Raw genomic sequence first — 26710 nt, 5'->3', positions numbered from 1 at the left:
AATAGATCATATTAAGAAATGGTTATTGAACACAGTTATTAATAATTTACTAAAAATGAAAACCATTTTTTTGTTACCTAAAATATAACTTAAACCTCTTTCGAAAGTTATTATTGTCAAAAATATTTTTTCATTTTAAAGGTGCAGTATGACACCCAGTGGTTGAACTAGGTATTACACTCCTGGTTCAAAACACACGCAAGCACAGGTTGCCAGATTGACGTCACAAACAGCAGTATGCTTGACTATCGAGCCTAAAGGCTGATTCAAACCATGTTTAAATAAAAGCAACGGCACGTTGGTTTTTGTTTTTGTTCTAACCAACAACTGAAATATATATTTTTTAAAAATCTGCTTCTATTTATTGTAGTTGTACAACAGAAAGCTGACACTGATCACCTCAGGTACACCTTATGTGCTTTATTCAGTGTTCAATGCTAATAATGTGAGTTTGAATGCTATTTTACATGGCATTTATTGCCATACTACTAAAAGCAGAAGCAGCAGTTTACCTCAGATCTTGAAAATAAAATAAACAGATTGAAATTGAACTTTAGAACTGTGACTCAGTGCAAACCAACACATATCAGTGATTCAGCATCTACATTTAATAATGTTAAAGAGGTTTAATATGTATTAATTAGAGTATAAAGCTTACCATTTTGTTAGAGTGCAGTGAGCGCACTATTCTGTGCTTCTGAATGGCTGTACTTAAAATTCTATCATGTTTCGTCTGGTGCAAACAGCCAAATTGCTTATCACTGCGTATCTCATCATTTAGTGTGTTGTTAGGATACAGGGTAACAATGTAACCTGCTCACCAAATACTTACGTTCGTAATATTTGTATTATTTGCTAGATAATAGCCACCTCATGTGGAACTCTGAGTCTGCATCTCATTTCAGATTCTGCTACTGTCCACCAGAGGACGCATTTCGGTCATGGATGCATGAGCCTATTTGACTGAATGAATGAAATATGCTGTTTTCCAACAAGGCAACCCAGGGTGCTGAAATATAATTGGCTAAACTGACATTGAGCGGGTTAAATGACTAAAACAAAGACAGACATTCCAGCACAGAAAGTACGTTCAAAGCAGAATATCTGACTTTAGCATTGTTTTTCAAATAAACAAGAATGTTCACTTAGCATGATTCTTAATACCACCAACCCCCCCCCAACCCCAACAAAAATGTAACGAGTTCAGTAAGTCACATTTTATGTAATAAAAACGCAACCCAGATGCTCCGTTTGCAAAAATTCAGCCATTAAATGCAATCAAGTGTATATTTATTATTTGTAATTGGTTATTTTTCTATGTTGAATCCTTGTGTTATATTCTATGTTTGATTTTCTCTGTTGTGGTAGCGCATTAGGTTTTAGAAAAGCACATTAAAAATAAATATATTATTATCATTATTATTATTAAATGATGAAGGTTTTGTGAAGTCATCATCTGAAATCAGTTGTTTATTAGGATGTCTTGTCTAACCGTCATACTGGCCTGGCAGCGACACAAACAAACACTCATCATTCATTTCCTCAGCCGGCACAGACTGGGTGGGCATTTACCCAGATCAATGGGGCGTGCAGGAGAGGAAAACTGAGTGAACTGAGAGCCTCATGAGACACACTCACACACACACACACACACGGCTAACTGGAACTCTCCATAGACATTTTTATACATTTTTATATATAGACCCTCTTACTCTAACCCTTTTGGCAAATTAAGAATGCCACAATTAAATATGTTTTAGGTTTATAAGGACAGAAGTGAAGTGTCCTCATAAACCATCCTACCGTTATAAAACCCAAGTCATTATACACATTTATACAAGTGCACAAACCCACACATGTTCTGCTAACTTCATGGGGACTTCACATAGACGTAATGCTTGTTTTTCATACTGTACTAACTGTATATTGTCTCGTTCCCCCAACTCTACCCCTAAAGCATCGTTCACACTATGAGCAACTCGCAACGACTAGCGACCTCTATCTATGCAAGCAATAGACTTTCTTGAGCGACAGCAAATAGCAGCACCAGTAGAGCTCACATGATCCGCTCTCTGCTCGCTCAGAGACCAGTTGTATTCTCCGAGCTGTAGACCTACACAGACCTGTTTGCAACAGGTTGCCACCCAGAGCGACAGACAGCTACAAAGTCGCTGCTAGTGTGAATGAGGCATACATACTCACAGGAAACATTCTGAGTCCTTACAGTTTCAAAATAATTCATTCATTCAGTACTTAAACAGAATATTTTCCTGTTTTCATCACGAGAAGCAAAATGTAAAGGAGAAATATTCTACAAGTATAGAGTTTTACTCGTTACAACCGAGGCCTGCAGAAGAGCATCGCTGAACGTACAACACGTCCAACCTTGAGGCAGATGGGCTACAGCAGCAGAAGACCACACCAGGTGCCACTCCTGTCAGCTAAGAACAGGAAACTGAGGCTACAATTCACACAGGCTCACCAAAATTGGACAATAGAAGATTGGAAAATGTTGCCTTGTCTGATGAAGTCTCAATTTCTGCTGCAACATTCGAATGGTAGGGTCAGAATTTGGCATCAGCAACATGAAAGCATGAATCCATCTGCCTTGTATCAACGGTTCAGGCTGGTGGTGGTGGTGTAATGTGTGTGGGATATTTTCTTGGCACACTTTGGGCCCATTAGTATCGTGTCAACGCCACAGCCTATCTGAGTATTGTTGCTGACCATGTCCATCCCTTTATGACCACAGTCTACCCATCTTCTGATGGCTAACAACATGACATGCCATGCCATCAAGCACGAATCATCTCAGACTGGTTTCTTGAACATGACAATGAGTTCACTGTACTCAAGTGGCCTCCACAGCCACCAGATATTAATCCAACAGAGCACCTTTGGGATGTGGTGGAACGGGAGATTCTCATCATGGATGTGCAGCCGACAAATCTACAGCAACTGCGTGACGCTATCATGTCAATATGGACCAAAATCTATGAGGAAAATTTCCAGTTCCTTGCTTATATATATCCCATGAAGGATTAAGGCAGTTCTAAGGGAAAATAGGGGATCCAACCCGGTACTAGTACGGTGTACCTAATAAAGTGGCTGGTGAGTGTATATGTATACTCATAAATGTGAGCTCATAAATTATTATCTTGTTGACTTTTTCCCCCTTTCCCTGTAGCATAATACAAAAAATTGTGTACAGATTGATGAGGGAGTATATTAGAGTACATCTCCACAGTAAATCAAACTATTCCTTTTCAAAAGAGCCGCGAAAGTAATGTTTTCCATGATTTGTTTCCTTTGAAAACAGCATCTAGTATGCTTTGATCCTCGCGAGAGTCATCATCTGAACTGCAGAACATTTACTGGGAGACCCCAAAGAGATTTTTCACAATGAGCCTCTCCCATAATTTCCCTCCCACAAAACATTGAGCTTCATTGGCTCGGACAGAGCGAACAGCCTGCACATGCTTTCACTGGAGTCTGTTCAAAGCAAACTGACACGATCACAATCATTCAAAAGATGATTAATAAACGCCACTTCACGCCCCCACGCCTCAATCATAACCTGAATAAACAAGAAAAACCCCTACAGATCCAAGCATTTGATACGGGCCGACTATAATAACGAGAGCGTGTGGAGATGTACTTCCACGTGGAAGATGTGGAGCCGTCATCATTTGGACTGGGAATTTCGCTTTTGACTTTTGCCAGCATTGGCATAATAACCTGAACAAGACACACATCAAAGGGCATGTGTTCACCCATATGTACAAATTATATCATTATATTCTCAACCTAATAATTTGATATTTACCTGGGAAAAATCAAATAAGGCATTTTGGAGAATGTTCAAGCTGCCACCATGTGACTATCAAGAGAAAAGTAAAACATTAAAGCAGTCCATATGACTTAAAAATCATATTCAAAGTATTCTGAGACCATATAACATAGTTTTGTGTGAGGAAATGGTAATATTAAAGTTATGCATGGATCATTTTGGTCTATATAAACTGCCCTCCAATAAAAAGTGATACAGTATGGTATGCTTTTTTTTGGTGCCTTTGACCAAAAAAGCATGTCATAACCATAACATACTGTACTGTTCAGTGAAAACGAACTACAAACCCATATGTAGAAATTATATTCTCAACCTAATATTTTGTGATATTTGCAATGGAAAAATCAAATAAGGCATTTTGGAGAATGTTCAAGCTGCCACCATGTGACTATCAAGAGAAAAGTAAAACATTAAAGCAGTCCATATGACTTGAAAATCATATTCAAAGTATTCTGAGACCATATAACATAGTTTTGTGTAAGGAAATGGGTAATATTAAAGTTATGCATATATAATTTTGGTCTATATAAAGTGCCCTCCAATAAAAAGTGATACAGTATGGTTCGCTTTTTTTTTTTGGTATCTTTGACCGAAAAGCATGTCATAACCATAACATTCTGTACTGCTCAGTGAAAACGAACTATAAACCCATATGTAGAAATTATATTCTCAACCTAATAATTTGTGATATTTACAATGGAAAAATCAAATAAGGCATTTTGGAGAATGTTCAAGCTGCCACTATGTGACTATCAAGAGATAAGTAAAACTTTATAGTAGTCCATATGACTTGAAAATCATATTCAAAGTATTCTGAGACCATATGACATAGTTTTGTGCAAGGAAATGGGTAATACTAAAGTTATGCATGGATCATTTTGGTTTATATAAAGTGCCCTCCAATAAAAAAAAAAAAAAGGTATGATATCGTCCACTTTTTTGGTACCTTTGACCAAAAAGCATAACCATAACATTAACCATAACCATAATATACTGTACTGCTCAGTGAAAACGGGCCATAGTATTGGTACCTCTGGTAAATATGAGCACAAACGACTTTAATATTTAATTGCATTGCAAAAAAAAAAAAAAAAAAAGGATTACTTTAGTTTCAGTAACAATGCACATCATTTACTACTGCCTTATTACATGCCTATCACTTAGATATTGACACTTTATTAGCACTTATAAAATATGATCTTATTATACATTAGTAATGCTACCCAATAACTATTGTTTTACTACCTTTTAATAAGCATCTAATTACTTTATCAAGCTAAAAGTTTTAGTTATGGTTAATAGGGTGACAAAAATAAATAAATTAAATACAAATACATCATATCAACTATATTTTTTATTTTAAATACAAAATAAAAACATTTATTTATATAAAATTTTCTGTTAAACGAGAAACTTTTTTTTCCAACTGTATTTTTAACAGTAAAATTCTGGCAAGCACAGCTGAAAAGCTAAATTTTACTTCTTTTCTTTTTAAAAGTGTATTTATAAATTATTTTCCCCAATTAATTTATAATATATATACCTATAATATATACCTGTGCTGTGTTTGCATTAGTTTGTTCCCATTGAAAGCAATTTTTACAGTCTTCTTTCCTTTTTTTTTTTTTTTTACCAAGGGTGACTATATTAGTTGGAGTCATTGCACTTGGTCACCATTCACCTTCCTTGCATGGTAGCTTGGACCTTTTTATGGAAAAAAGAAAGTCATACAAGTATAGAATAACATAAACTAACGAGTGACTAAATAATACAGCTTTGTCCCTTTAAGACATTGAGAACAGCCTGACACTCACACCCACATTGGAGGTGATGACCTCTATCAATGACTAAGAAAAGATAGAAGACTGAATAAGTAATGCTATTTCACACAAATATTCAAAGGTAAACGCGCCCCGGGCATTTGTGCTTGCTGTAGTGTGTCTGCAGTCTCGGTGGAGCAGATGGACCAGGTCTGGCACAGATTCTTACTGGAAAACCCTGTGGCCTACAAACACTACAGACTGACTACAACACCTCAGGGTGGAGGAGAGAAAGAGAGAGAGAGTGAATGAAGGCACTGAAAGGGAAAGAATAAAAACAGAAACAGACGGATGAAAAGAGTGTGGGAGTTTGTCCACCAACAGAAACAAAAACTTCTTTTAAGTTGGAGAACATGTAAGCCGCCTTTAGCTATTCAGACCCAAGTGAGCGTGATAGTGGCTCTCATGAATCAGTAAACAACATTCTGAACCTACCACAAGGTTTCATTTATTTATGTATTTATTTATTTTAATAAGCCCTCAAAGAGAGTTTTGATTTTGTTTGTGTAAAGTAGAAGAATAATATGAGCTACTGAAAAAAAATTACCTTTTCACATCTTAAAATGTACAGATAATTAATTAATCAAAAACATAAATAGGCTATCAAGGTCACAAAAAAACACAAAAACTAACTACAGTAACTAACTAGCAAATAAATTAATAAATAGGCTATCAAATTGGTTATGCAAGTAAATAAAAAAATACCAAAAGATTAACAAACAGATTTGCCAAATTGGCAATAATATATAAATATATATATATATATATATATATATATATATATATATATATATATATATATATATATATATATATATATATATATATATATATATATATGGCAAGTACAGCTGAAGCCAGAATTATTAACCCCTCTGAATTATTAGCCCCCGTTTCATTGCACCGACTATTTATATACCACATTTGCACACACACTTGGCTGAGTCTTGTTAAGTTGTAATGCTGCGTTCACACCAGACGTGGAAGAAGCATCAAGCGCGAGTGATTTACATGTTAAGTCAATGCAAAGACTTGAATAGACATCCTGCGAATGAGGCGGCGCGAATGACGTGATTCGCGCAAATGAAGCAGACATGTCTCTAAACAAATCGAAGCTGTTTTTCCGTCTTAATAAAGCACAAAAACACAGTTATTCTCTCAATAAAATCCATGTTAGCCATTAGCAACAAAGATTGAGTCACTGGGCAGACAGAAGCCCCACCCATCACGCAAATCCGCGTCTATTGTGAAGTGAATTTGACACGCGAATGAAGCGGATTTGATGCGCAAATTAAGCGAATAAACTCAAAATGTTCACACGTCTATTTACGTGCGAATAGCATGATTTATCCGCACTTGCCGAATCTGGTGTGAACACTATGAAGTGTTTCCTTGTCTTGCCTTGTCTCTGTGTTTCTTGACCCTCACCTTGTTCTCTGTTTATCCTGTTTGCCACCTAGACTAATCTCTTTGCCTGTGACCCGACTGTACTTTTTGGATTACCTGTATGTACCCATTTGCTCCTGTGAATGACCTTTGCCTGCCTGACTATTCTTGTTAATAAACACTGCACATGGATCCCCAACTCCCTTGTCCAGCGCCATTACATTACTATATAAATCTAAATAATATATATGGCATATATAACAAAATTTCCAAATAAAGATATGAAGATTTTCAAAAATAAACAAAACAAAAACAAACAAACATCAAACAGGATTCCAAAGTAATTATAATAACCAAAAGAAAGATAAAAAACAAAACAAAATGCATGATTTATGAAAACTGTTTGACAACCAATAAATAATAAATAAATAATAACATGCTATCTAAAAAGATTTCAAAATAAAATAAACAAACAAACAAACGAATAAATAAATATTTTTTTTAATAAAATACCAAATGCTTGAATAGAAAAACTTTCAAAAAATAAATAAATGTAAAGCAAACAATCCTGGTATCAAACAGGTTTCCTAATTATAATATAAACAAAAATTGTTTACAAATTATGACTATAAATAAACAAATAAAATCAATTATGTTTCTCAGATAAACAAGCAGACAAGCAAACAAATAAATAAATAAATAAATAAATAAATAAATGGCAATATTAAATATTGCTTAAATGAATTCATAAATGAATTAATTAATCAATGAATAAACAAAAAAACACCACATTAGGTGAAGGCAGCATGAGGAAGAGTAAATGATTCCATTTTTTGGGGGGTTTGGGGGGGAGATGGGGGACTACTCCTGTTTCTGGGCTAAGAGTATGATATCATTTTCTGTGTGGGCTTTGACAAACATTCACATCTGTGTGAAACAACCCAAACTACACAGCCAAGAACATCACACTCCAGTCGAGAAGCAGACATTACTGTGCCACTGAAACATGCATCCAACATCACACAAAATCTCCAATCGCTGGAACTGGAGTATTTAATACGAGGTTTGGACAGGATATCAGTACAAAAATCTTCACAAACAATCATTCTCTTTAAACATACAACCTCAGAGAGAGGCTCTAGCATAAAATTGAAGACGTTTACATAATTGTACTCTGCGGCTGGGAGTTTAAAATGGTTTATAACCAAGAAAAACAACTAAATACATTTGCCTAAAGCACACAAATCCTTGGTGAATTTAGGGTTGGAAGAAAAATCGACCATTGCAACAATGGGATGATTGTCTTACTTTAACGTTGACATTTTGCACAGTGCTGCTGTTGAGTCAGATGTCTTTTTGATATATCTCTGAGAGCCGGGTGTCTAAGGGTCATACAGGGACAAGATTACAAAAAAAGAGATGTTTTAAAGGTCTTCCTCTAACAAAAAACAGAACAGCGTGAGTACAGTTCCCAGAGAAAACAACAACTGATAAAAGATAAACCTATAGCTTGAATGCATGGATGTGTTGGTAATATATATACAGTGGAAGTCAGAATTATTAGCTCTGCTGTATATTTTTTCCCCAATTTCTATTTAACAATATTTTTTTCTCCTGGTTAAATGCTGGCAAAGTAGAACACGGAAGCAGCTTGAAGCGGAAAGTGCGAGTATGTCTGCAGTCTGGAGGTTTTATAAAGTTGATGACGACAACATTGCCAAAGCAAACTGTGAGAAATATTAACTGGGGATTGCCTGATGGATATTTTAAGTTGCTATTTGCTTTTATATTAGATTTTTTACATGTTTACTGTTGCACTAAAATACAAGAGTGAAGAATTGATGTTATTTATTACTTGATTGTTCAAGCTACCCTTACAGAAGTGCTCTGTTTGTTAACAGAGTTGTTGAATGTTATAATAAGGTAATACTAAAAAAAAAAGGAACATCCTGGATCTGTTTCTTCATCTTCTTTATTCTTTTTTTGTGTATTATAGAAATCGTATCGGGTTTCGGTATTGGTAGATAATTAAAATCAAATGACCTGGACTCGAGAGCAAAAAAAACCCTGAAATGTACATATCTAAATATGTTGTTATTTCCACCTCTTCAGAAAAATATCCGTCTTCATTTGTAGACATGCAGTCATTTTTTTCATTACATAGACCTGTCTCTGAATCCACTGAGCCAACTTTGGAGAACCTTCTTCAATCCAATGTACTGTTATCATTTTCTTGCAACCAGTAATAATATCCTTAATACAAAACTTGTTTCTTCATATTGATTGGATTGAAGGGTATTTGTCAAGCGGCAACCTCCCACTCTCCATCGTGAAGCAATTCATCGACTCGCCTCTGGGGGTTGGCTCCAGGAAGCTCAGATGTTCACTGAATGCAATGTTAAATTGGCCAATTTTACAGCTAATAAAAACATGTTTACAGCTTGGTACAAAAGATGGTTTTGGTGCATATAGCTAATATTACTCTTCATGACAACTATGAGGGAGTGATTTATTTTTTTTATAACTCATCCTTTTCGTTTGTATTAAGTTATATTAAGTCTGCATAATTAAAGATGTGGCCACTTGAGTGACAGCCAAGTCTCGCTGGTCATCGTTACGCCACCTCAGCTGATTCCGGCTGATTAGCTGCTAAACTCGGCATTTACATCAGATTTTTGTTTTGTTTTATGTGGCTTTACACAGTCAGCTTTTTGGAATTATTTCCTATAATTATCAGATAATATGGCATGCTGTGCGCTTAATTGCGCTCACAAACTATTCAAGTTGCCTCTATTTCCCAGGTGAGTGAAATTATATACATATATATACACCAAATTTATAACTGTATTTGTTTTATTTAATATATTTTTCATTTATATTTTTCATTAGACCTGTAAAACACTCCAGAATCTAACAGATTGATTAGCTGTAGGCTCTAAAAAAAGTCATCTGAAACATTGTCATACATTGTTATGCCTGGATTTCATCAATAACCTTGCATTTACTAACACAGACTATATTTGAAGTATTTGGAAGTAATTGGTATTTTCCTCCTGTAGAAAAACATAAGAACAATGCTTAGTGGCTCGATGTATTACAAAAGTGTTTTTAAAAGACTAAACACTTTATTGATATAGTATACAGTCAAGCACATGTGGTCAGAACACAAACGAGACGCAGGTAATGAAGTATAAAGCATTTTTCCCAAAGAAAAGCCCATCTAAGCAAAATGCTAGCAGGCGTCTGTAGCTCCACTCCCGCTCTGCCACTTTGCCCTTATTTGGTAACCCCTGGTCAGTGTGATGATGCGCAATCAAAATGGTGACGGTTGGCCACGCCTACTTGTAGCTTCATTTGCGCTCCTCATAAACATATGGGTGATGTCACAGATACATCTATATCTTTTCCAGTCTATGGTATTTCTTCTAACTTTTTTTTCTAAAATCTTAGTTAAAAAAAATGTGGGTATGATCTGCTGTTTTACTACATTTTTTTCCAACAAAAAGCAACAGATGGGCCTTTTACGTATGTAGAAATTACAAGAGGAGTATTAAAGTACCTAATTTTTACTATTCAATCAAATTCTTTCCATAAGTGACTATTAATTCCTTTATGACATCCTTCGCATAACTCAATCCAGACCTTGTGTTCAATTATAGTATTTAGTTCTAGTTCCCATTTTACTTTAACTTCTTCTGTATTTTGTATTTCAGTATTTCAGTATTAGTTACTAATCTTTTGTTTAAATGGGAGACGTGTCTTTTAATTTCTAATAACGGATTCTTTTATCTTTGCCATGATGACAGTGCATAATATTTGACTAGATATTTTTTTTAAGATACTAATATTCAGCTTAAAGTGACATTTGAAGGCTTAATTATGTTAATTAGTTAGAATAATTAGGCAAGTCACTGGACTGTATAACAGTGGTTTGTACTATAGAGAATTGAAACAAAAATATTTCTTAAAGGGGCTAATAATATTGACCTTAAAGTGGTCTTCAAAAATTTCTTCAGAAGAAAAAATATTATAGGAATTACTGTGGAAAATTATTTTCTCTGTTAAACATCATTTGGCAAATATTTGAAAAAGAACAAAAAAATACAGGAGGGCTAATCATTTTAACTTCAACTGTATAGATAAAAATGTAGTATCTGTATGTGTAAAACATAAAACAAACACGTCTGGGTGATCTATTCCTGGAAGTTTTCGAGTTCATCTTGTTTTGCACACTGAACAAGTTTTCAAGGATTACAAGTCCATTATAAAACCCTTCTAAATATTACATTAGGGAAAGATGAAACCTGGATGAACAAAACAAAGTCAGAACAAGATCCGATAATAAAGATCCATTAAGGTGGTGCTTCCTTTCAAAAGACAAACACCCTAAAAGCTCCATCACTTATTCATGCTTTTGCAGTTTCTATACTGGCTCAAGACATCTCCGTATGACAGCACTGTGATGAGAACTAACTACTAGATGGGTCATACTCTGATAAGCTGTTAAGTCTTTAGAAATGACAGTGGGGATAAACCAATGTTTGGATAGGCGACAAAACTTTTGTCAGGTAATGTGAATTGAATTAACTAAATTGGCCATAGTGTATGAGTGTGTGTGTGAATGCGAGAGTGTATGGGTGTTTCCCAGTACTGTATACCCATGAACAAAAAATGAACACTTATGGTTTTGTAGTCTAGGGTCACATATATGCTAAATATAAAATCAGCTTACAGCAAAATATACTTCTGTAAAACTTCACCTAAAAAAAAAAAGTGAGCGCCACTAATGAACTCCACGATGACAGAATGTTCATTTTTGTGTCACTTTAAAACTCAGACTAGTGTTAGAGCTCAGAGAGATCTGTATCGGTCTTTGCAGAGGACCAGGTGGTAAAGGTCAAACCCTATCTGTCAACACAGCTTAAAAAACTCACACTGCAGACAATGAAAACTCTGAGACTATGACCTTCAGAGACGGTGAAAGTACCCAGGTGCTGCAGAAACCCAAATCTCTCAAGCTGAGATCCAGAGAACAACAAAACAGACAGAAGGAGGTGATAAAAGAGCACAGTATATTGTCTTCTGGAGAAAGTTGTATTTGTTTTACTTCGGCAAGAATAAAAGATGTTTTTTTTTTATTTTGTCAAATCATTTTAAGCTCAATATTATTAGCATTGTTTTTCCGATTGTAATTGGTTCCGAAAGAATAAACCACTGTTGTTGGAGCCATTTGTGATATTTATATAAATGTATACTTTGTTTATTTCTTGTATGATTATAGAGTAATTAAGATTAATACTATTATGCTGTATTATTCTGTGTCACGGATCGAGTGGTTTACTGATATGGATTAGCTCCATCTACATTTCACGTCAGCTCACCTGCTTACGTAAGAGCACACAGGTGATGGGTGATCAGCTGGCAGGAGTAGCAGGGAAAGTTTTTTGACTGTGTTTTGTTTGTAGCATTTGTAAGACAATAAATGATCATTGAGATATAAATTTTTGGATGTGGACCTGTCAAAAGGCTCCATATTAACCAAAGGATGTCAGAGACTGTTATAACTGTTGTACAATGACTTGCCTAATTACCCTAACTTGCCTAGTTAACCCAGTTAAGCCTTTAAATGTCACTTTAAGCTGAATACTTGTATCTTGAAAAATATCTAGTAAAATATTATGTACTGTCATCATGGCAAAGATAAAATAAATCAGTTATTAAAACTGTTATGTTTAGAAATGTGTCGAAAATAATTCGTTAAACATAAATTGGGGAATAAAATATACTAATAATTCACGAGGGCTTATAATTCTGACTTCAACTGTATATAGTAATATAAGACTTTTGTCACACTGTTCCAGCCCTATCTGATGCTATCTCGGAAATCTGTTCATTCCAAAGAAATTGAGCATTGAGGAAAAAATGAGTCACGAGCATACAGTTTGCTCATTGTGTGAATGTTCTGCACACACAAACAATGCATTAAACCTCCTCCTCCACAAAAAAAAGACACCTGCAAACACTTAACTGAGTTCTTCAGCCTGTCCCAAGCTCCCAGGATGGACAGATGAGTCAAACTCCCCCTTCTCCTGACCCGTTACATCTACTCTGCTTTACTCTGTCTTCTCTCATCTGCTGCTCACGCCTGGGAGTGTGAAGAATGAAGCTGTCTGGCAGTGTTTACCAAAGCTTTCTGGGCTGGAGTGTGTGAAATAGCTCTTTAATAACAACGATGCACTGTAAAATAAGCTTTTCTTATTTAGGGTTTTAGTCTTGTTTCTAGCACAAATATCTCAAAATTCTTAAATCAAGAAGCATTTTCTAGACAGGCAAACAGTAGTGTCTTGTTTTCAGAAATGACATGTCAAAATGAAGTGAGTTTTTACTGAAAAGCTAAATAATCAGTCAGTGGGGTAAGCAAAGTAATCTATTTCAAAGCGAAAACAAGATTATTTAGCTTACTTTAGAAAAAAACTCACTTCATTTTAAAATCTGAAAAAAAAAAAAAAAAAAAATTTTACTTGTCCAAAAAAATGCTTCTTGATTTAAGAATTTTTAGATATTTGGACTAGAAACAAGACAACAACTCTAAGAAAGTTAGATTGTTTTTTTTTTTTTTTTGCAGTGTGAAATATTAAATAGGGGCGGCACAGTGGCTCAGTGGTTATCATTGTCACCTCACAGCAAGAAGGTCTCTGGTTTGAGTCTCTGCTGGGCCAGTTGGCATTTCTGTGTGGAGTTTGAATGTTCTCCCCGTGTTCGTGTGGGTTTCCTCCGGGTGCTCTGGTTTCTCCCACAGTCTAAAGACATGCGCTATATAAATTAGAACTAAATTGGCCAGAGTGTATGAGTGTGTGTGTAAATGAGTGTGTATGGGTGTTTGCCATTACTGGGATGCAGCTGGAAGGGCATCCGCTGCATAAAACATATGCCGGAATAGTTGGCGGTTCATTCCACTGTGGCAACCCCTGATATATAAGGGACTAAGCCGAAGGAAAATGAATGAACAAAGATTAAATGAGAGGCAGTGTGGTAAAACGAAGTGATTAAAGTTTTGGGTGGTTATGTTTAAGCATATGAAAACAACCAAGATATATTAGATTATTTACACAATTACCTTTCTCATCAGCTCCAAAAAAAGCATCATCTGAAAGTCTCCTCAGCTGGGGGAACTCTGCGGATAAAAACAAGGTTAAAAAAAAAAGTGTAAAAAACTGGCAGACATATAGACAAAAACGTTATATTTATATATATATATATATATATATATATATATATATATATATATATATATATATATATATATATATAGCCCACACTGAGCTGAGATCGAACCAGCGATTCTTTGCATGAGAGTCGGATCATAACCTCTAGCATCTGTTGCTAGAGCACCTTTAGAAGTCAGAGGAGTGAGGTTTACCTACGTAGCATTTCGCTAGCTGGCCTCTGTTACACACCCCCCTAAACCTCACTACCATGCCGGACGAGCCCCCATGTGTAACCCACTGGTCCTACTGCACCCAACACATGCTGAGCTGGGATCAAACCGATGATTCTTTGCATGGGAGTCAGTTGCTCTATTATTTTAAAATGTATTTAATTTAATTCTAATAATTAAAATATAAATTCCAACACAAACATACAGACTTCATACATTTGACTCAACATTACAAAGACTTTTTATAATCTTGAGTCAAATGTATGAAATCTGTATGTTTATAAGTTTTGTATATAAATATTGATTTTTCATAGATTTTTTTTTTTTACTTTTTCTTATTATTGATGTTTAAATTCAGTGTTTTATCATATGCTTAAATGTAATTTATTTATGCATCATATTTTGGACATAATGTTTTAATTTATTATCATCACCAACCATTGCAAATGTACTCTTATGTAGCATCAATATGAGAAATGACAAAATGTGAGACAATTACACTATGTGTGGATGAGGGGTTGTGTTTAGTGTATTTCTCTCTCTCTCTTTTGCTAATTGTTTATTTAAAAAAAATGAACGTCCTGATTTGTATTCTTACATTCTACATAATGTTATGCACAGTTGAAGTCAGAATTATCAGCCCAGCTCCAATGTTTATTTTTTCCACAATTTCTGTTTAACTTTCCATTAAGAAGATTTTTTAACACATTTCTAGACATAATAGCTTTAATAACTCATTTCTAATAACTGATTTGTTTTTATCTTTGCCATGATGACAGTACATAATATTTAGACAATTAAAATTTACATTTACATGTTTTTTTTAAACAGCAAAATTCATAGGAAACTAAAATTCATACAATTTAGTAAAAATTTTGTAGTTGGTAATTTTTTCCCCCAATATTTTGCATGAATTTAATTGTATTATCTTTCTATTTCTAAAAATGTTTGGTGACTAAAATATTATTTTAATAAATAAATCAGTTTAATAAATCTGTTTTGTTCAAATGCACCAAAATATATTTCTTATATTTACTGAGAAATGGATCAAAATATAGATTTTCTAAATGAGGTGTACTCAGTTATGTATATACACACGCCAATGGCTCTTTAAAAAATGCATTTGCCAAAAAAAAAAAAAAAAAAGACCCCTGCTGTAGACAATTGATTTTTTTTTATTAAAAAAAATGTTAAATAAATTTTATTTTGTCCAAAATAAAGCAAATAAAACTTTCTCCAGAAAAAAAAAATATTATAGGAAATACTGTGAAACATTCTTTGCTCCATTGAATATAACTTGAGAAACATTTGAAAAAGAATAAATATTTTAAAGGAGGGCTAATAATTTGGACTTCAGCTCTATATTTCCAATAAACATACTAATAAAAACAGAAAAAAAGAACAATAAAAACTGCTTTAAGAATGTAAACAGGCTAAGTTTTGCACAGAATCAAACTACACTGCAGAGTGTGTCCTCACCCGATATCTTCATCTGAGTAAAAGAGTGCTGTTTTTTGTGCTTTGGGGAGAAATGCTGTGCACAGCTGGGTTTCAGCTATAGAAACAGACACAGTTCTACACATACCCTTCATTTCCCTTGAGGCGTGTGAAGGTGTTAAATAGAGGCATTCACCTACAAACTTTCCCTGCTCCAAGCCAACGCCAGACGTGCATTAAAACCCAAACTCACAGGACTAGACTGGAAGGCATTAAACAAGAGGACTGTGGGGTTATTTTAAGAAAATGCTTTGTGAAATGTTCTTTAACCTCAAGCGAAAGCACAACTGGCCTTGTAAACAACATTATTTTTAACCTGATTCTATTTGTGAATCAAAGAAAATAAGGAAAGAGCACAGAATGTTTCACAAACAACTGGCTCTGATTCATAGATTCAGAAGAGATTTATTAGCTAAGTGTGCATAGACACCCAAGGATTATTGGTTTTTTTTAATAGTGCGTAGTCTTCATTTTATAAAGGATTCAGTAACATTTCTTTGTCTTAAAGTACAATTTTGTACCATTTTTTCTGAGAGTGTACAATATCTTGATTTGTGTTCTGAAGATGAATGAATGTCTCCGGGGGTTGGAACAACATGAGGGTGAGTGATCAACTAACAAAATGTATAATGAATTTCATTTACAGCTTCATCTTTATACTTGCTCTGTGTCATTTCTTCTTCAGAAAGCCCTGATTTCTGAACTTCATTCCAGTTTACTGAAGAAGAAATGACACAGAGCAAGAATAAAGATGAAGCCGCTTATGACCCGCTTGTGTTTTGGAACAAATGAGACAGATGATGGCCTTTAATGTAAAAAAAAGTGCTGACTACAGCACAGCACAGCACTCAACATTCCTCCAGCTTCATGCATTTTCCTAGAGTGACATCACAAAAGCGTTCCCATGCTCCAAAGAGAGCCCAGATCAATCATTTCAGCTTTAAAACAAGACAAGCTAAGAAACAGGGTGTGTTTTCAAAGAGTCGGCCAAGAGTTCATTCATCACACACACACACAGATATTTTATGAAGACTTCTCATAGATGTAATGATTTTTTTTTCATTTACATTTGCTCACACACACTGTGATTTGTGACAAAAACCATGCACACACACATTCATGTCCTAATATGTCACAAAACCATGCACATGCTCGCATACACACAGTAAAACACGTACACACACTCGCACATGCATACACATACATTTTTGTCCTAATATGACACAAAACCATGCACATGCTCTCACACACACACACACACACACACACACACACACACACACACACGCACACACACACACACACACATATATATACACACACACACACACATATATACACACACACACACATATATACACACACACACACACATATATATACACACACACACACACACACACACACACACACACACACACACACACACACACGAGTCAATGTGTCAAAAGCAAGACGAATGGTCCATAAATGAATTATACCATCTTCCCTGCCTGGTTCCTGCAGAACACAGCCAAAGGCTTGTTCGGTGGGCTAAACGTCAGGTCGTGTGTGATTTACAGGGATTTTTTCCACAGGTGGAGACCTCCTGACATAACCCCGCTGAGCTCTGTTCATAAGGCCAGGTGGAGCTGAGGTCGTCCATGGAGCATTTAAAGGCCCATCAAACTTCCTATCCCCTAAAGACAGATGAAGTCAATCAAAGCCTTCAATGGCTCTTAACTAATCCTTTTCTCAGGGCTTGTTTACAGCAGAGCCGCATGGGCCGCCGATTGAAGCATTGTGTTGCAAAGTGCCTCCCACCACCCATCTCCCCTTGTCCATCAGCCCCGACCCCAGAAACAAGAGCAGCGTTGAATACAGGGAGTGCTAATTGAGAGTCAAGAGGTCACGACCTTTGGATGGGGGTCCACGTGACCCCACCCTACACCCCAGAGAGGGAGCTGCAGCCTGGATTGGAGCAAGGTTATTTTAGTTAGTTCAAGTTAGTTTTTATTTTGATACTACTTGTCAGTTTAGTTTTAGTTCGTTTTATTAATGATTTTGTCAACACGGTTTCTATTTAGTTTTTATCTACACTCACCGGCCACTTTATTAGGTACACTTTACTAGCACTGGGTTGGACCCCATTTTGCCTTCAGAACTGCATTAATCCATCATGGCATAGATTCAACAAGATACTGGAAAAATTTTGGTCCATATTGACATGATAGCATCACACAGTTGCTGTAAATTTGTCGGCTGCACATCCATAATGCGAATCTCCCGTTCCACCACATCCCAAAGGTGCTCTATTGGATTGAGATCTGCTGACTGTGGAGGCCATTTGAGTACAGTGAACTCAATGTCATGTTCAAGAAACCAGTCTGAGATGATTCGTGCTTTATGACATGATGTGTTCTCCTGCTGGGAGTAGCCATCAGAAGATAGGTACACTGTGGTCATAAATAGATGGACATGGTCAGCAACAATACTCAGGTAGGCTGTGGTGTTGACATGATGCTCAATTGGTACTATTAGGCCCAAAGTGTATCAGGAAAATATCTCCCACACCATTACACCACCACCACCAGCCTGAACCGTTGACACAAAGCAGGATGGATCCATGCTTTCATGGTGTTGATGCCAAATTCTGACCCTACCATCCGAATGTCGCAGCAGAAATGGAGACTCATCAGACCAGGCAATGTTTTTCCAATCTTCTATTGTCCAATTTTGGTGAGCCAGTGCGAATTGTAGCCTCAGTTTCCTGTTCTTAAGACTGTAAAGTGTTATTTTACATTTAATTATTCATTATCTGTATGTGACTACACTGTTCAAAAAAATCTGTTAATTAAAATTGTCTGTATTTTGTGATTCTCAAGTGTTTTCCATTTATTTACGGTTGTGAACTGCATTTTGGGAGCTTGAGCTTTGCTCTTTCCACTTGTGATGTTGAAAATTCAACTCTACAGTTTAACAAAATATATAAAAGACTTTTATATACATTTTAATAGTTTGAAATAAGATAATGTAGAAGAAATAATATATAGAGAACTAAGTCTGTAAAATAAAAGAAACTGTGCTGCCAGTTTATTACAAGGTTTTTGCAACGTAATAAACAACACCAACCCAGACAACATATCCTTTAAACTACTAAAAAATGGTTATAAAAGTCACTTTTTCTAACTTTTAAAGGTTAAAAGTTGTTAGAAGGAAGATCAAGGCCCCATAATGCAAACCACAAGCAAAAATATGGGAGAAAGAAAAAAAATGAATCACAAAATAGAGAGATTTAAAGAAAACTGATATTTTTTTTGAGAGCATACTAAGATTTCTTTATAAAATGCGAAAAAAATTCTCTTTTCTATCACATATTGTTGTATTTATCTAGTTTATTATATATTATGCACACGCACTACACCCTAAAATTTACTGCAATCATTCTAAAACAATGATTTCTTCAAAGTATCGGGTGAAAAAGATTTCATATTGCAGTATGTGTTGCAAAAAAAGCTCAATTTTGCAATGTCACTTTTTTCCAACATCATGCGGCTCTACTTGGAAAGTGGTGTGGTTTGAAACAGGGGTCACGTGGCCCATCCTGCTCAGAAGATCTGGCTGATAAAGAGATCTAGCAGCAGGGTTTGCATTCGGCCAGAGGAGCTTTCATCCCCCCCACCCTTTAGCTTTGGGTGATGGGACGGCCTCTCAATGCTCCTTTCATCTGGATCTGCTGGAGAGGATGGAGCACAGAGCTGGGTTTAGACCACAAGCAGGACTCCCATGTGGAGAGGCCGGGCCGTAACCTCACACACTGGGGTCAAGGAGCCGAGAGGAGATGGGGTCGGAGAGGCCACTGCTCAGGGCCACAGATAGAGAGAGAGAGTGAAAGAGAACAGAGGAAGATCTTATCCGTCTTCATTTGGAGAAACCTCCTCCTTCTTCTTTTACTTCTTCCCCCCAGAGGCTCTTTAAAAGCATTGGACACTGTATCAGAACATCACAAAGACAAGGCCAGTGTTTAAAACCACTGTTGGGCTTCAGGAGGCTTTAAATGTCATGTCAGCCCAGGGGTGAATCTCATCAAACCTGTTAGAAGCATGACTTGGACACTGTTTTAACCCCAAAATCAAAACAAATATTACATCTTATTCCCATGTAAGCATGTAAGTTAACTTATTAATTTTTAACTTATTTAATTTTAATTTTAAGTTAAGTGGATTGAACATAAAACAATTAAGTTGTCACAAAAACAAAAAATCTCAATAATTGGGTTGTTTAATTCATTTTCCTTTGGCTTGGTCTCTGATTTATCGGGGTCGCCACTGCAGAATGAACCGCCAACTATTCTGGCATATGTTTAACGCAGCGGATGCCCATCCAGCCGTAACCCAGTACTGGGAAACACCCATGCACTCTCACATTCACACAAACACTCATACACCACAGCCAATTTAGTCATTGGACTGTGGGGGCAACCGCAGCACCTGGAGGAAACCCACACAAACACGGGGAGAACATGCAAACTCCACACAGAAAGGCCAACTGGGACTCGAACCAACGACTTTCTGTGAAGCGACAATGCTAACCACTGAGCCACCATGCCACCTGGGTCATTTCAGCTGATTTTAAATAAGTTGTTTGAACAATCAACATGTGTCATTTTTTAAATGAACTTTACAAACAATAGTCAGTTTACTTGTTTTTTTAACCCTAAAGTGTAAACAACAAAGGGTAAACAAACAAATTTGGAATTCTTCGGGTATTATGCTGAAATGTCAACTTCAAGATCAGCAGAAGAAAAATCATTAATATTAATTAGTTGGCATAATCATAATGTTTAGCGTATTTGGTTTATTGATCCTATTCTTGAATGCTGAAGTGCGCTCGTTTTTGCCATTGTTTTAGAACTTCCGATTCAGTCGCCTATGGGAGAAATGACTTGGAATAATCAACAGCAGAAAACGGCCAAACTACTTCCTCTACAAATAATTGTGTTTGCAGGAGAATAATAAAATAATAAAATATCAGTTTACAACATCAAGCAGCTTAACGAGCTGTTTTTAACGTCTAAAAATGAATGGAAGTTAATGAGACCGTAATGGTATGAAGCCCCTGAAGTCCCGTGTGAATCGGGCATAATAATTATTATTGTTATTATTATTATTATTGATATCATTCCTTATTATTATTATTATTATTTAGATTTTGGGGTAAACGAGACCAATCAGATTGCTTTATACAAATATACCAGCTCAGACAATTGCCCATTGGAGACTAATTTTCATTGGCTGAAGCTGATATGATGTTCGCGCCCTCCATTGAGTGTTGACGCTGAAGCCCCACGTAAATCGGGCGCGATAATAATAATAGTAATAATTATTATTATTGATATTATTCCTCATTACTATTATTTATATACATTATTATTATTTAGATTTTGGGCTGAAACAAGACCAATCAGATTGCTTTATGCAAATATACCAACTCAGACAATAGCCAATTGCAGACTAATTTCATTGGCTGATGCTTCTTTGACGATCGTGTCAGCCCCAACCTCAGACAGGCCCTTCATCAAGCGTTGACGCTGAAGCCCTGTGTGAATCGGTCATAATAGTAATAATAATAATTATTATTATTACTATTGATATTATTCATCATTATTATTATTATTATTAATATTTTGATTTTGAACTGAAACGAGATCTAGACATGCCTTTGTGACTATTATTATATTCTGTTGAATAAAATGTAAAATATTCAATTTACTATTGCCACTACTTGTTGAATGAAAATAAGAATGTAAAAAAATATAAAAAAAATCTAATATTAGATAAGACTGCATTTCTTATTCATATTACATTTCCTATTCTTTTTGTTTCTCATGTTTATGCTGAAAATATCAAGTAAAATTTGACCTTAAATGCTCAAATCTGACAGTATTATAGTCTCTTCACTGATATTCTGCTTTATAATCTAATATTGTCGCCATCTGTTGGATCCATTATATTACCCATACAGTCCATAACCGAAGAGACATGAATCTTCTCAAATGCAGATTTAGACCACAGCACCACAACTAAACTTTGCTACAGAGTGATTTCCGAGCAACACTTTTCTGGCAGGACTGCATTATAATATATTATCACAGCTTTTTTTCTCCTTTCAGCGAAGATGCATTTCACAGGAGCCACATTGATCAGGACTTTTCAAAAGTGTGCCAGAATAAAGCCTTAGACACTGAACTGCTGTGGACACTCCTTTGGACTAACGGATATTTTTAGATAAGTAGGTTATTTGTCCCAAGAGAATCTCGGGGGACCTTCAGAGACCGAGCTTCAAAAATGGTTGAATAAAAAAAATCATATGGACCACTTTCAAAGCAGGTCAAACAGAAAGGTAAAATAATTGAGAAATCGGCTCTGCTCCAGAAAGATTTCTGCCAGGCTGGCCTTTCTCTCGCCAAACTCTGATTTAATGAGGTTTCCTTCTACACAAAAGAAAACAACAGAAGTCTTTTTTCACCCCGTCGATGGCTACGTCTAGAATACTAAATTAAGTCTGCGTTTTACACTGCTCTGAGAATAGACTAAAGAAAATAAGCAAGCATAAATTGGGCTAAAATTATTTAACCACTTAATAAAGCTGCTGTAATGGTACATTTAATAGTATAATTAAAGCAATTTGAATGAATAATGAAGATTTAAGTTTGGTGATAAGCTTGAAAATGGACTAATATGATAAATGTTCTATTTCCACATAAACACTCAGGTAATATTTAGCATAGGGTTAAAAGTGTATTTTATTGTATTGTACTTTTGTCCATGTAGTAAGTTTTATGCATGTTGTTCAACTTTTTTCCAGTCTTTATCAGAAAGATTGTTTTAGAACTTCCGATTCAGTTTTCTGTGGGAGAATTGACTAGGAATAATAAACGGCAGAAAACGTTGTATGGTCTAAATAATGCTCAGGTTAATAAATTAATCAGTATAGTATTATTTATACTATTTATATTATTAGACCAAATTCCCATCTCTCCCTGCTCATAACTGAGCGGGGCAGTTATGTTTTTTTTTTTTTTTTGCCATGCCTTTAAGCCTTATTTTCTTATAAAATAATAATTAAAAAATAAAAAACGGGGAATTATATCACGACAGAATAACAAACGTAAAATGCATACATGTAATTTACTGCTGAACATTGTCTCGAGAAAATTAAGCTTTCAAAAATAAAGAAATTAATTAATAAATTAATTAATATAATACAAAATAATATAATATAACATAAAATAAAATAATATAATGTAAAATAAAATAATATAATACAATGTAAAATAAAATAATATAATATTATATAAAATAATATAATATAAAACAATATAATATAAAATAATATAATAAAATATATAATAATATAACATAATATAATATAATATAAAATAATAAAATGATAAAATAATATATTATAACAAATTAATATAATATAAAATTATATTATAATATAATATCATATAATACAGTATAATATAATACTAATTAATATAATATAATATTAAATATTATATTTAAAATAGTATAATATAAAATAAAATATAATATAATAAAACAGAAAATAAAATAACATAACATAATATAAAATTATAGTAATATAATATAATATAATATAATTTAATATAGTATAATATAATGTAATATAATATAACATAATATAGTATAATATAATATAATATAATATAATATAATATAATATAATATAATATAATATAATATAATATAACATAGTATAATATAACATAGTATAATATAATATAATATAATATAATATAATATAATATAATATAATATAATATAATATAATATAATATAAAACAATATAATATAATATTAAATACTATATTTAAAATAGTATAATATAATATAATATAATATGATATAATATGATATAATATATGATATGATATATTATAATATAATATATTATAATATGATATATGATATAATATGATACGATATGATATATTATAATATAATATAATATGATATATGATATAATATAATATAATATAATATAATATAATATAATATAATATAATATAATATAATATAATATAATATAATATAATATAATATAATATAATATAATATAATATAATATAATATAATATAATATAATATATAAATAGTACACATGATTCAACTGAATCTGACTTACACTTATTTCATGGTGCATCAAATTTCATAAAATCAGTGAAAACACTCTTAAAATTTCTCATGATATGACCTTTAAATATCACCCAAAAGCACACAAGATTTTAAAAACTCTCCCATGGCTTGCACTTATCAGATGAACCTAATTTAAAGCAAAAATCTGTGAAATCCCATGAAGTTGCTTTGAAATCAAGCAAAGTATTTTTTTTTTTATGTCCACACCCTCTCTTGATGTGTGTGCGCCAGCTGTATGTCAGATCTGCGTTCTCATACAGCGTATATATATCTGCCCAATAGAAAAACTCTATAATGAAGGCCTGGAATTGAGAGTCAGATCACATGACATTTCACCTGAAAACTATGCAGTATCTGCCCCAGCCAGTGAAGTGTTATATTGGCTTAGCACACCTCCAGAGCCTGAGATCTGGTAATTAACAGGCATGCCTTTGAAAAGTAAGCCGTCAGCTCCAATCAGGCCATCTGAGCCTGGATCGCCGCTCTGTTGAGGACCCGCGGAGCGTGTCGCAGGTATGGGGTGTAATCAGCGAGGGGGTGCCCGGGTGGGCTTGTGGGCGAGCGGCCCGGACTCTCAGCCATCTGTGAACAGGACGGCATCTGTCCATTGAGCCAAAATTATCTGGAATGAGGGGGAGTGACGGAAAGGCATCTATGTGCAGTTGAAATGTCACACACACACACCTACACAAGAATCTGTTGTAATGCATGATGGAATATCCTAATGTATTTAGAGGAGAAAACCTAATAAATGAGTGTTTGGAAGAAACAAGAGTGTATTAAATTAATAAAAAGCGGTGAGCTGCACAATATATTGTTTCAGAATCAATAATCGCAATGTGATCATTCGCAATAGCAAAGACGATAGTATACACGAGACAAGTCACTCGTATAGTTTTAAATGGGGAAAATTGTAACGATCAATATGGCGAATGACGCCCCGCCTTCTAGTACAGGAGCCAATCAGCGATTGGACAAGACATGAGTTTCTGCAGATTTTGTGTGATTCAAACGTTTAGAAATGAAACTAAAGAGACAGTTGTTGTCAAATTTTAATGGTGATTCCTAATATGAAATTTAATCGAGAGCTTGGCAAGCAATTTTGGAGAATTTGATGTTTCCCCATTGAAACAAAATGCTCGAGAGGTGTTTCAAAGATGGCCGCCCAGTAAAATGACTTGCCTTAAAGCATAGGTGTCAAAGTCAATTCCTAGAGGGCCGCAGCTCTGCACAGTTTTGCTTAACCCCAATCAAAAACAGCTTATCCAAATAATCGAGGCGTTCAAAAGAATCTTTAACACCTTGATTAGATGCATTAGCTGTGTTTGATTAGGGTTGGAGCAAAACCGTGCAGAGCTGTGACCCTCGAGCAATTGACTGACACCTATGCCTTAAAGGGACTTCGTCAATAGTCACATCGCAGGATACGCAGTGTTGAGTTTGTTTTACAATTTATATGTTATATGTTTTTGAAGCCTGTGATTGTACAATGATTTCAAAAGCATTCATGTTTAAAAAATTTTACCATTTGTAACTAATAACGAGTCATTTTATTTTTTTACTTTTGGTAAGTTATTTTAGAGAGCAGGCGTGAGGTTCAGATGTGTCCTCTTCATGTTCTGTTTGATTCAAGCTCAAACTGATATGACTAACAGTTACACTGACTGACAGTATTTACACAGCAGAAGCAAAGCGCATGCTAGAGACATGATGCTTCCTGGTGAAGTGGAGCCTTTCCGCTAATCACAGCACATTATGTTAGCTGGCCAATCAGAGCCTTTTGTCAGCAGGCTTTTGGAGGAACTACACTGTAAAAAAATCCTGATTGCCTTAAATTTTTAAGCCGAATCAAATTAAAGGGGAAATAAAGCACTCAGTCAAGTTTACATTATTTTGTACATTGGATTCCACTTAAAGATATATTAAACATACTCAATTTATGTAGCCATTTAGCAGAAAACGGCATGTTTTACTATAGATTTTAGACCTAGGGTGCCACCATCTTGGAATATCGCTGTGTCTGACGTCACGGGGTTGGTTCCGTTCCCTCAGCTGAACAGTTACAGTGGAAGTAAAGGACTGAAAATGGAGACTTTAATGCCTAATTTAACCCAATGCGTGAAGATGTGGACATGGAGCTGCTGAAAATACAAGCATCATAGTGTGTCTAATATGAAAATATATGCATTTATAATATTTTTCATTTTTCCCTTTTAATTACCGATCGTTTGATGTGGTTTGGTCCACTCTCTGTATTATGCTGCCTGACTGCCTCAACCATGGTAGTAACGGACTGAACACAGAGACTGGACACCCTAATTTAACCCAATGCATGCAGTTGTGGATGTGCATCACAGAAGTGGTGCAAGTACAACAAATACAAGCATTTGAGTTGTGTTTTTTCTTTTTTAATACCTTTCATTTGATGCGCTTTGATCCACTCTCTCACGCTGCTCCAGCGCTGCCTGATGAGGGGATTTTACATTTAGACTAACGGAACAATTAAAATAATACA

The 26710-nt window shown here is 34.8% G+C and overlaps 1 protein-coding gene across 1 annotated transcript in view; it reads right to left on the bottom strand.

Moving 5' to 3' along the window:
* kiaa0586 (KIAA0586 ortholog) overlaps positions 1-26710 on the bottom strand; it is a 280836-nt gene that overhangs the window by 4459 nt on the left and 249667 nt on the right. The window contains exon 28 of the mRNA XM_056476393.1: positions 14174-14230. Within this exon, the coding sequence (XP_056332368.1) occupies positions 14174-14230 (57 nt within the window). The remainder of the gene's footprint in view (positions 1-14173; positions 14231-26710) is intronic.

This window comes from Danio aesculapii, chromosome 17, assembly GCF_903798145.1.
Source record: "Danio aesculapii chromosome 17, fDanAes4.1, whole genome shotgun sequence".
Lineage (NCBI taxonomy): Eukaryota > Metazoa > Chordata > Actinopteri > Cypriniformes > Danionidae > Danio > Danio aesculapii.
The sequence above is the reverse complement of the archived record's forward strand: the minus strand, read 5'-3'. Positions and strand labels throughout refer to the sequence as shown.